The sequence below is a fragment of the Lepidochelys kempii genome, chromosome 11 (genome assembly GCF_965140265.1).
Source record: "Lepidochelys kempii isolate rLepKem1 chromosome 11, rLepKem1.hap2, whole genome shotgun sequence".
In the NCBI taxonomy this organism is placed as follows: Eukaryota; Metazoa; Chordata; order Testudines; family Cheloniidae; genus Lepidochelys; species Lepidochelys kempii.
In genome coordinates this window covers 76728969-76740583 of record NC_133266.1, presented here as the reverse complement: position 1 = coordinate 76740583, position 11615 = coordinate 76728969, and the positions used below count along the sequence as shown (strand labels likewise).

Sequence of the window (11615 nt, the reverse complement as noted above, 5' to 3'; positions counted from 1 at the left end):
ACTCTCAGGAGAGGAGCAGCACCCAGGGGTGGGGCTGAGCCGGGGGGCGCTGGGTGAGGGGCAGAGGCCTCGGGAGCTGAGACCGCAGGGACACAGCGTGAGGCACCATCCCAGGCATCCCCATGAAAGGAGCAGAACAGGGTTTACCTGGGGTGGGGAGTGTATGGAGAGCGTCCCAGGGTCGGTGGAGATGTATTGCCCTGGTGAGCAAGTGTGGCTAAAACACAGGCCTCGCTGTGAGCAGGATTTGAACCTGCGCAGGGAAACCCGAATGGATTTCGAGTCCAACGCCTTAACCGCTCGGCCCTCACAGCTGTGAGTGACGTGGCCCCCAGTGGCAGTCTCTACTGGAGCGGCTGGAAGCCGACGGGAGGGAGCTCTCCACCCTCAACGAGCAGCCGTAGCCATGTTGGCAGGAGAAGCTCTCCCAGCACCATAGCACTGTCCACACCGGCGCTTAGGTCTGTGTAACTTGTGTCACTCGGGGGGTGGCTTATTCACACCCCTGAGCCACATACGTTCTACCGACACAAGGGGGAGTGTAGACGCAGCCTTAGCAGAGACGCGATTAAGATCCACTTCCTGGACACTACTGTGCTAATAAACGATGGTCACATAAACACCACCCTATACCGGAAACCTACTGACCGCTGTTCCTACCTACATGCCTCCAGCTTTCACCCTGACCACACCACACGATCCATCGTCTACAGCCAAACTCTGCGATACAACCGCATTTGCTCCAACCCCTCTGACAGAGACAAACACCTATAAGATCTCTATCAAGCACAACTTACAACTACAATACCCACCTGCGGAAGTGAAGAAACAGATTGACAGAGCCAGAAGAGCACCCAAAAGTCACCTACTACAGGACAGGCCTAACAAAGAAAATAACAGAACGCCACTAGCCGTCATCCTCAGCCCCCAACTAAAACCCCTCCAATGCATTATTCAGGATCTACAACCTATCCTGAAGGATGACCCAACACTCTCACAAATCTTGGGAGACAGGCCAGTCCTTGCCTACAGACAGCCCCCCAACCTGAAGCAAATACTCACCAACAACCACACACCACACAACAGAACCACTAACCCAGGAACCTATCCTTGCAACAAAGCCCGTTGCCAACTGTGCCCACATATCTATTCAGGGGACACCATCACAGGGCCTAATCACATCAGCCACACTATCAGAGGCTCGTTCACCTGCACATCCGCCAATGTGATATATGCCATCATGTGCCAGCAATGCCCCTCTGCCATGTACATTGGCCAAACTGGACAGCCTCTACGTAAAAGAATATATGAACCCAAATCAGATGTCAAGAATTATAACATTCATAAACCAGTCGGAGAACACTTCAATCTCTCTGGTCACGCGATTACAGACATGAAAGTTGTGATATTTCAACAAAAATACTTCAAATCCAGACTCCAGCGAGAGACTGTTGAACTGGAATTCATTTGCAAATTGGATACAGTTAACTTAGGCTTGAATAGAGACTGGGAGTGGCTAAGTCATTCTGCAAGGTAACCTATTTCCCCTTGTTTTTTCCTACCCCCCCACCACCCCCGCCTCAGACTTTCTTGTTAAACCCTGGATTTGTGCTGGAAATGGCCCACCTTGATTATCATACACATTGTAAGGAGAGTGATCACTTTAGATAAGCTATTACCTGCAGGAGAGTGGGGTGGGGGGAGAGAAAACCTTTTGTAGTGGAAAACACCCATTTTTTCATGCTTTGTGTGTATAAAAAGATCTTGTGTACTTTCCACAGTATGCATCCGATGAAATGAGCTGTAGCTCACGAAAGCTTATGCTGAAATAAATTGGTTAGTCTCTAAGGTGCCACAAGTCCTCCTTTTCTTTTTACTGATAAAGTTTGCGGATGATACCAAGATGGGAGGGGTTGCAAGTGCTCTGGAGGATAGGATTAAAATTCAAAATGATCTGCACAAACTGGAGAAATGGTCTGAAGTTCACAGGCTGAAATTCAATACGGACAAATGCAAAGTACTCCCCTTAGGACAGAACAGTCAGCTGCACACATACAGAGCAGGACGTGACAGCCTAGGAAGGAGTACTGCGGAAGGGGATCTGGGGGTCAGAGTGGACCACAAGCTAAATATGAGTCAACAGTGTAACACCTGCAAAAAAAGCAAACCTCATTCTGGGCAGGATTAGCAGGAGTGTTGTAAGCAAGATACGAGACGTAATTCTTCTGCTCTACTCCATGCTGATGTGGCCTCAGCTAAAGTATTGTGTCTAAGTCGGGGCGCCACATTTCGGGAAGGATGTGGACAAATTGGAGAAGGTCCAGAGGAGAGTAACAAAAATGGTTAAAGGTCTAGAACAGGGGTTCTCAACCTTTTTCTTTCTGAGGCCACCCACAACATGCCATTAAAATCTCCAGGGCCCAGTGTGGGAGGGGGAGGCTCTGGGCCAGGGAAAGGGGGGAAAACAAGTTTGCATAGGTAGAGTTTGACTTCTGTTTTGGGTGGGCAGGGGCCAGTGAGGCTCAAGCCAGCTCCGACGTCGGGGTCTGGGAAGGGTATGCTACATCCACCCCCTGACTCATCTCAGCAGGCCACCCGCCTGTCTGGACTTGGGGGGGCCTACAACCAAAAATTATAACTCAAAGGTGGGGGGGCTCAGCTCAAAAAGTTTGAGGTGCAGGGAACGGGATAGCTAGGGGCTGTGTGCAGGGGGGTAGCTCAGGGTGCAGTGAGGGGGGTAGCTAGGGGCTGTGTGTGGGCAGAGGGTAGCTCAGGGTGCAGTGAGGGGGGCAGCTAGGGGCTGTGTGTGGGCAGAGGGTAGCTCAGGGTGCAGGGAGGAGGTAGCTAGGGGCTGTGTGTGGGCAGAGGGTAGCTCAGGGTGCAGGGAGGAGGTAGCTAGGGGCTGTGTGCTATCAGGGCTCCCCTGCGCTCCCTGTACCCTGAGGGCTCTGCCAGCCACAAAGCAGCCGGGTCCCCCCGCCCAGGCAGCTTTTACCAGCTGCACGAGCAAAGGGGAGCAGCTTCAACCCCCTGCAGCAGCAGGAGACGAGGCAACGCTGCGCCCGCCTGCTCCATGGCACCAGTCAGAGCAGCAGCTGTCCCACGCTGCCGGACTCTGGCTTCCCACCTCCGACCTAGCCAGGGGGTGGAGAGAGGAGGTGGTGGAGGGGGCGTGTGGAGCTACCCCAGGACTGCCCTGCTCTTGCACTGTAGTTTGGGGGAGGTGTAACACCCCTGTGTTCCCCCAACTCTGCCCATGGGCTCAGGGCTTCTGTCCCTTGGGGAGCACCGGAGCTCGGGGCTCCAGAATTCAGCCCTGCTGCTCCCGGCTTCAGCCCTGCGGGAGGTGCTGGGGTTCGGGCTTTGGATTTTAGCCATGGGGCCCTGCGGCCCCCCTGAAAGGGTTCATGGACCCTGTGACGATGTGACTCAGCAGGGAGGGGGGAGTGTTGACCTGGGAATGTGCCCTGGGGATGGGAGACCTGAGACCCTGTCACCTGAGCCAGGAGGGGGAGGGGGAGGTAACACCTCTGCCCAGGAATGTGAACAGAGGCTGCAGCAGGGAACCTGCTGGGTGGGTTTAGTTTCAGTTTGGGGCTGGGGAGAGGAACACAGGGAACCCCAGGGCTGGGGTCTAAGCTCCCTGCTCCCCCAGAAGGACGTGATTGAGGGGTCCTGGTTGTACCCACAAGCTCTGTTTTGGACTGTGTTCCTGTTGTCCAATAAACCGTCTGTTTTACTGGCTGGCTGAGAGTCTCAGTGGATCCCAGGAAGAGGGGTGCAGGGCCTGGACTCCCCCACACTCCGTGACAACTGGTGGTAGCGGTGGGATCTACTGCACCCCGTGAACGGCGCTTCCTGCAGTAAGTGACTGGGGAGCAGTAAAACGAAGGGGAATTGACGGGGACCAGGCGTGCTGAAGATTCAGAGAGAGACGGTTTCGGGGGGCGGTTAACCCCTGGGAATGTGTGACCAGAGAGAAAGACTTTTGCAGTAACAGGGTCCCCCAGGGGATTGCAGCGAGCGGTCCCAGGGGCGGAGGAGTCTGCAGCTCGACCCTGGCAAAGAGTCGGTGACCTCAAGAAGGACTGGCACACGAGGGGCTTTTCCTGGAAACCGTGGGAAGCTGCCCGGCCTGCGAGTGGCCAGCAGGGAGATGTACGCTAAACGCCTTAAGAGCGACCTGGTGGAGCTGTGCAGGCAGAGAGGGCTGCGCATCGGGAGGTCCACCAAGGAACAGCTGATTGCCCAGCTGGAGGAGAGGGATCGCTTGGATGACCCGATCCCTGTCCCTGAGGGAAGCTGCCTGGGGGACGCAGCGTGGGCCCTGGGGCCTGACTGGGCTGGGAGGGGTCAGACTGCTGCCGAGGACATCCCGAGACCCTTCCTACCTATGTCTGGGGGAGGGGTTGGGGGAAGCCCAGCGAATACCGAGGGCACCCTGACCCCGGCACCCAGCAGGGGATCCTCCCAGCGGAGCTCCCCATCCCTGGAGCGGAGGCGGCTGGAATGGGAGAGGGAGATGAAAATGAGGGAGCTGGAGGATCATGAAAAACAACGTCAACATGAGGAGAAACAACGTCAACATGAGGAGAAACAACGTCAACATGAGCAGGAGGAGAAGGAGAGGGAGCGTCAGGAGAAGGAGAAACAAAGACAGCATGAACTGGAGCTGGCCAGGCTGAAGAGCAGTGGGGCCCCGGCTGCGGTGAGTGCGGGGGGACCCAAGACTGCAAGGAGCTTTGATAAGTGCTTCCTGGCCCAGCGGAAGGAGGGGGAGGACATAGATAGCTTCCTGACGGCCTTTGAGAATGCCTGTGAGCTGCACAGGGTTGACCCTGCAGACAGGCTCCAGTTTCTCACCCCCTTACTGGACCCCAAAGCCGTGGAGGTGTACAGCCGAATGACAGGGGCGGAGGCAGGGGACTATGAACTGTTCAAACAGGCCCTGCTCCGTGAGTTTGGGCTGACCCCCGAGATGTACCGGAGAAGGTTCCGGAGTCAGCGTAAAACGCCTGAGGTCACCTACCTACAACTGGCCAACCGGATGCAGGGGTATGCCCGCAAGTGGACAGCTGGGGCCCGAGCTAAAGAGGACCAGCTGACGCTCTCGGCCAGGTTCCAGCAGCACCTCAGGGAGCTTCTTTCCTGGACTGAGACTAAGGTTGCAGGCTTGTCCCCCTCCCAGCCAGAGGCGGGAAACAGCCCCTGTGGCTAGTGCAGACCCCAGCACTCCTTCTCGGGAGCTCACAGCTGTGCCTGTGAACCTCAGCGTCTTCACCTGTACGTGGCTGGCCTTCCGCGTGGCAAGTCGTGGGTGGGGGTGGGGACAGGCAGCCCCGATGTGCCGAACTGGACGATGCCATGCCGGCACAGCTCAGTATTTGTTGGGTTTTTTGTTTTTCGTCTCCGCTGCTGCCTGACTGCGTACTTCTGGGGCCACGTGGTGTCTGGCTGACGGGTCCGTCTGTAACTCTGGTGTTCGTATTTTTGGGGTTCTACTGTACTTAGTCCTGCCTTGAGTGCAGGGGACGGGACTAGGACGGGCCTTCCAGTGCTGTGATTCCATGGACAGGACTAATGTGAGTTTTTTAATCTGACTTCCTGCATTACACCAACAACATGATTTTATCCAGCCATATGGCAGCAGGGCTCACCATTCTCCCCGACGCCTCCCCGAACCCCCATTTATCGCCCCCAGCCCCCACTGCCTTCCCTGGTTCCACCTCTATCCCCCCATTGCCCCAGACCCCTGCTGCCTCCCTCTCCAAACCTGGGGCTCGCTGAGAAAAGCGAAACGAAGAAACATGCAAGTATCACTTTTCACAGCACACTGACTAGCTACCTGGGAGGCTGTGAAAAGTGATACTTGTATGTTTGTTAATATCACTTTTCACAAACTCCCAGCTAGCTACTGAGTGTGCTGCGAAAAGCAATATTCAACATACAAATATAATTTTTCATATTATTTGTGAGTCTGAAAAAACCCTACATCAATAAATTACAAGGATTTGGACACGTGTCTGTGCATATTTATTTGTTTTTCCTACAGTTACGTATTTTAGGGAAAAGTGTCAATGCGGCCACCAGGAAGAATTGGTGGGTCACAGTCCGAGGCCACCAAAAAATGTGTTCGGAGAACCCCTGGTTTAAATGTACTAATAGGCAAAATCCAAACCAGCCATGTCTGCCTGGACCTTTTCAGGCAAGACTTCAGGTATCACCCAAAAGATCTTATTTTTCTTTGGTTCCATGTATACATTTGCTCAGATTTTACTTCTCCATTAAAAATGTAACCAATTCCCAGCTGCCTGGCAAGTGAGAGCTGGCTGAGTTTCCATGGTTCTCCCTGCACCCTTATGGGTGTGCTGCCAAGGGAGCAACACACAGGCCTGCAATGAATCTCAAGTGCCTCTAACTTGCCTAGCTCTTCTCAGCCATTTCTCTTGCTGTGAGCTGCCCTCCTTTTGAGCCCCACCAACTTCCTCACATGCAGGAACAGCAGCAGATTGCCATCTTGGAGCAACAGCTGAGGAAGGCGTCTTTTCTGTCAGCACTAGAGTGGTCTATTGTATTGTGCTCTTCTTAAATAAGCAGGATACTGCGATCGACCAGTGAGCGTGTCTCAGCTTTGTTACGTCGAGTGCTTTAAAAGGGGTGATGCGCTGCACTGTGTGGGCTGAGAAAGATCTCATGTGCTCCCCATCATCAATTCTGAGATTTGCACTGATTGGCATTAAGGCTTTTGGGGTGATGGTTCTATGACTCAAACTCAGTGGCTTTATTTGGTCTACCAGAGTCTGAGGTTGGTGATCTTCGGGGATGGTACAAGCCTTACCTAAGACATTTAAGCGAGTCAGAATGTGGATGGAAGACTCTAGAATGAATGATGTGCGAGTTCCTCCAAGTAACAGGGATAGCCGTCTGCCTCTGAACATAGCTCAATTCTTATTGTGCTTAACACGCTGGAATATGAATGGCTGCTATGGGTGGCTGATCATCTATGAACATCATGTAGTAATTCCTGGTTTTTTAAATTATTGTTTTAGCTGGAGTTTCAGCTGGAGTTTCTTCCTCAGAAGCTGTTATGGCTTTCAAGGCTCTTCGCTTCCTTAATCTTTCTGCATTTGTGATTGTCATAGGATGCAATGGGAAAAATCCAGAAAGACCTGAAAGAAAGATGATTGATATTTATAGCTGGAGTTGCAATATGACTGTTCTAGATGCACAGATTCAAAGGCTAAAAGGGAGCGCTGTGATTATCTCGTCTGACATCCTATATAACACATGTTATAGAACTTCCCCAAAATAATTCTTAGCATATATATTTCAGAAAAACATGCCATCTCAAGTTAAATTGTCAGTGATGGAGAATTCACGACAACGTTCGGTCAACTGTTCCAATAGTTAATGAGACTTTTAGGAAGTGAGAGTAATTGTCTGTCTCACTAACCCTCTAGTGGCTTGAAGTGCCTTTTACTGCTGTCTCGGCCAGCTCAGCCTCTCCATAAATGAGACCCGTTCCCATTTCCTCAAAAAGAACAGGAGTACTTGTGACACCTTAGAGACTAACAAATTATAGCTCATCTTAATTAGCCTTTTACAGTTTGTATGGCAACTCCCACCTTTTCATGATTCTCTGTATGTGTAGATAGATCTTCTTACTATATGTTCCATTCTATTCATCTGATGAAGTGAGCTGTAGCCCACGAAAGCTTATGCTCAAATGAATTTGTTAGTCTCTAAGGTGCCGCAAGTCCTCCCGTTCTTTTTCCGGATACAGACTAACAAGGCTGCGACTCTGAAACATCCCATTTCCTGTGGCCAAAAGAAGGGTGACTGCATATATACATATTCTCAAGGATTCATGCAAAGAAATGAAGAAAGAGTCTTTGGCACTCCAAGTATGCGGAGGATCACCAAGGAAAACCTATTGTCTTTTAAGAGACATAAGCAAATAGTTCAGATTGGAAAACACACTGAGTTACCTAGAAGTTTTTCAACCGGTTTTGTGACATGTGCTCCACAACCAATCCAGTGTTTGATTCTCTCGATGTTCAAGCCAACAAGCTTTTCATTGTGGCTATTTGGGAGTGGGTCATAGCAGCCCACTTGCTCCAAATACTTGCTGTCCCGTGCTCGCTTGTTATATGCGGCCACTATACGGAAGAAGGGTCTGTTGGCACAACCACCAAGAGCCAATCGGATAGCTACGTGTCCTCCATGATAATTCTTCATAAGGAGATGAGCTGAAGGGAAGATCAACAGGTGTCACAATCGATTTGATTATAAACAGATGCGTATAGACGTCGAGCCAAAAAATTCCAAAGGCCTTAGAGAAAAGCTTGGTTTCATTTAAAAATCAAGAAAACTGCTGTAACCTGCCCTTACGCAGCAACAATAGATTATTCTTCATGATGGAATCGAAGTCTGTACCTTGCCAGGACACTGAGGTCTTAAAGCAATTTATTTACAATAAAGATGACAGATTTGCTCTACCAACCCTTAAGAGAGTTCAGCGGTGAAGGCTGCACATTCTCCACTAACTGTGATTGATTTAGAGGGATGCAGAAACTGGGGTCTGTCAGTACAACATGGTGTGCACGCACCCCTTAACAAGCCCTGTCTGCACTTACCAAGGTGCACCATGATGACCCTTGAAAGCACCTGAAAGAGGAAAAAGACCATGAAGGAATCCCCGCCACTCCCAAACACAGAACAAGGGGCTAGCCCACTGCAGCTGTGCCGCTGTAAGTGCTATAGGGTAGACATAGCCTGAGTTGACAGAGACGAGAACCTGAAAGTTATACACCGGACCCTCGCTAGAACACGCGTCTATAGAACACAAATTCTGATAGAACGTGGTTGCGGATCCCAAATTTAGTAACCGTCATTAACTGTCATTGTAACGCGGTCCCCACTGTAATGCAGTACGCGCTAGAATGCGGGATTTGGCATGGATCCCAAATCCCACATTCTAGTGAGGGTCCAGTGTAGTTTGAAAATCCTGAGGGAAACATGGGAGTTTAGTTGCAAGCCCTGCCCTGGCGCCTGTAGACTCTGTCTCTCATGACCCATGTGCCATGGCGATCCTGGGAATGGAAGTTTCAAAGCACCTGCCCCCACTCCCACTTTTATGCTTTGGGGTTTAGGTAACTTTCAACCTCTTAGGAGCACAGGCAAAATGAAAAGATTTTTTTTTCCCCCCTGGTAGCCCTGCTAGGCATCAGCCTCACTGCCGCACCCTGCCTGCTTTTCTGTTTCAATAGCTTTGTTGCTAGGGCAATGCCAACAAGTGCCACATGAGTACATAAAATCACTTGTCATTTTCAGGTAAGAATTCGTTTCCCCATTATATTGGTGTTCTGAGGATTTGGTATTATTTTATATATGTACGTTAAGGCTGTCAATCACAGTTATCTCACACGATTAACTCAAAAAAATCAATCGCGATTAATCACGCTTATAACAATAGAATACCAGTTGCAATTTATTATATATTTTTTGATCCATTTTCAATACTGATTTCAATTACAACACAGAACACAAAGTGCAGAGTGCTGACTTTATATTATTATTTTTTTATTACAAATATATGCTCTGTAAAAATGATAAAACCAAAAAAATAGTATTTTTCAATTCACCTCATACAAGTACTGAAGTGCAAACTCTTTCTTGTGAAAGTGTAACAAATGCAGTTGGGTTTTTTCTGATTGCATCACTGCACTCAAAAACAAAACAGTTTAAAACTTTAGCGCCTACAAGTCCACTCAGTCCTACTTCTTATTCTGCCAATCGCTAAGACAAAAGTTTGTTTACAACTGACAGGAGATACTGTTGCCTGCTTCTTATTTACAATGTCACCTGAAAGTGAGAACAGGCGTTCCCATGGCACTTTTGTAGCCGGCGTTGCAAGATATGCCAGATATGCTAAACATTCGTATGCCCCTTCATGCTTCGGCCACCATTCCAGAGGACATATTTCCATGCTGATGATGCTCGTTAAAAAAATAAGACATCAATTAAATTTGTGACTGTACTCCTTGGGGGGAGAATTGTAGGTCTCCTGCTCTATTTTACCTGCATTCTGCATATGTTTCATGTTACTGCAGTCTTGGAAGATGACCCAGCACATATTCCTTTTAAGAACACTTTCACAGCAGATTTGACAAAACGCAAAGAAGGTACCAATGTGAGATTTCTAAAAACAGCAACAGCGCTCGGCCCAAGGTTTAAGAATCTTTACAATTTTTTTTGTTTTTTACAGAGCAAATATTTGTAATCAAAAATAAATATAAATTGAGGACTGTACACTTCGTATTGTGTTGTAATTAAAATTAATATATTTGAAAATGTAAGCATGCCAAATATTTAAAGTAAATGGTATTCTATTGTTGTACAACCGCACAGTTAATCGTGATTTTTTTTAATCGCTTGACAGCCCCAATATATGTGTGTGTGTGTGTCTATATGTACACACACTATGAAAATTACTTGATTGGGTTGCAGTAATTGTTATTCTTGGATATTAACTGGTTCAGGGACTCCTCAAATCTTGCTGCTAATTGCCCGTGGTTTAAGAAATAGCCGAGAACTCCCGGTTCACAGGACGTGTGTGCGGGTCTCTGTGTGTGTGGGGGTGTCTCTGTGTGTGTGGGGGAGTCTCTGGGTCTGTATGGGGGTGTGTGTGGGGGTGTCTCTGTCTCTGGGTCTCTGTGTGTGGGGGGGGTCTCTGGGTCTGTGTGGGGGGTGTGTGTGTGGGGGGTCTCTGTCTCTGGGTCTCTGTGTGTGTGGGGGTCTCTGGGTCTGTGGGGGTGTGTGTGTGGGGGGAGTCTCTGTCTCAGGGTCTCTGTGTGGGGGGGGTCTCGGTCTCTGTGTGTCGGGGGTGTGGGGGGGGGGTCGGGAATTCAAAACCGCTGGTTTTATGCTGCGGCCCGCCCCCGTGGCTGGCCCCGCTCCCGCCGCCGGATCAGGGCGGCCTCGACCCCGGCCCCCTCTCGCGGCTGGCGCGCGGCTACGTGGCGGAGGGGCGGCGCTGCCAGGCCCAGCCGGGCTCCTCCCCCCGCTCCCGCGCACGCCGGCTGAACCCCCCGGATCCGGGCCTCACGGGCCGCCGTAGCGCGGCAGCGGGTCGAGTCCCGCCGGCACTGTCGGGACTGAGCCGTAGCACGCCTGCGCCGTGCGCGCCCGCGTCTCGCGGCCGCTTTTCCCATCGGCCCCCGCGGGAACTCGCTGCCTGGGGACCACTCGGCCGAGGCACCGTCAAGGTCCAGACTTCGGAGAAAACAATAAAAACTAGGAACGATCCTGCTCGTCATGAAACAATCAAAAGATTTCAGGGTATGCTGGAAAGCAGCGGGTGGCCCCGCTTTGGCCCGCGTCTGCCTGTTGGCTGCCCTGTAACAACCCCCCGGCTTTCACAGTGCTGGTGGGGAGTCACTCGGGGGAAGGGAGTGGGGGGACATGGCTCCCTGGGGGCCGACAAGTCGCCCTTGGGTGTCCAACTCAGGTGGACTTGCTGACGTGAAGCAGGGGTGCTGAAGGCTCTGAGACTCAGAGTCAGGAGGCGGTGACGCCAGGTGACTTTCCTCCCTGGAAAAAGAAAAGGAGGACTT

The 11615-nt window shown here is 50.9% G+C and overlaps 1 protein-coding gene and 1 non-coding gene across 2 annotated transcripts; both read right to left on the bottom strand.

Annotated features, from left to right (window-relative positions):
* Positions 1–232: 232 nt before the first annotated feature.
* On the bottom strand, positions 233–314 carry TRNAS-CGA (transfer RNA serine (anticodon CGA)). The gene has a single exon. It is a non-coding gene; the product is annotated as a tRNA-Ser (tRNA).
* A 5696-nt stretch (positions 315–6010) lies between these two features.
* LOC140895947 (small ribosomal subunit protein bS16m-like) lies at positions 6011–11205 on the bottom strand. The gene is made up of 4 exons (XM_073306907.1): positions 11108–11205; positions 8637–8667; positions 7989–8249; positions 6011–7169 (listed from the first exon to the last, which is right to left on the bottom strand). Exons 2-4 carry the CDS (start codon positions 8647–8649, stop codon positions 7033–7035), a joined length of 411 nt encoding a protein of 136 aa, XP_073163008.1. The 5' UTR covers positions 8650–8667; positions 11108–11205; the 3' UTR covers positions 6011–7032.
* Between the last annotated feature and the right edge of the window lie 410 nt (positions 11206–11615).

Bases quoted from the DNA above. Each gene is read 5' to 3' on its own strand.
- LOC140895947 (XM_073306907.1), bottom strand. The intron at 7,170-7,988 runs GTAACTCAGTGT...TCTTTCTTTCAG, and splicing joins ACCGGTTGAAAAACTTCTAG to GTCTTTCTGGATTTTTCCCA.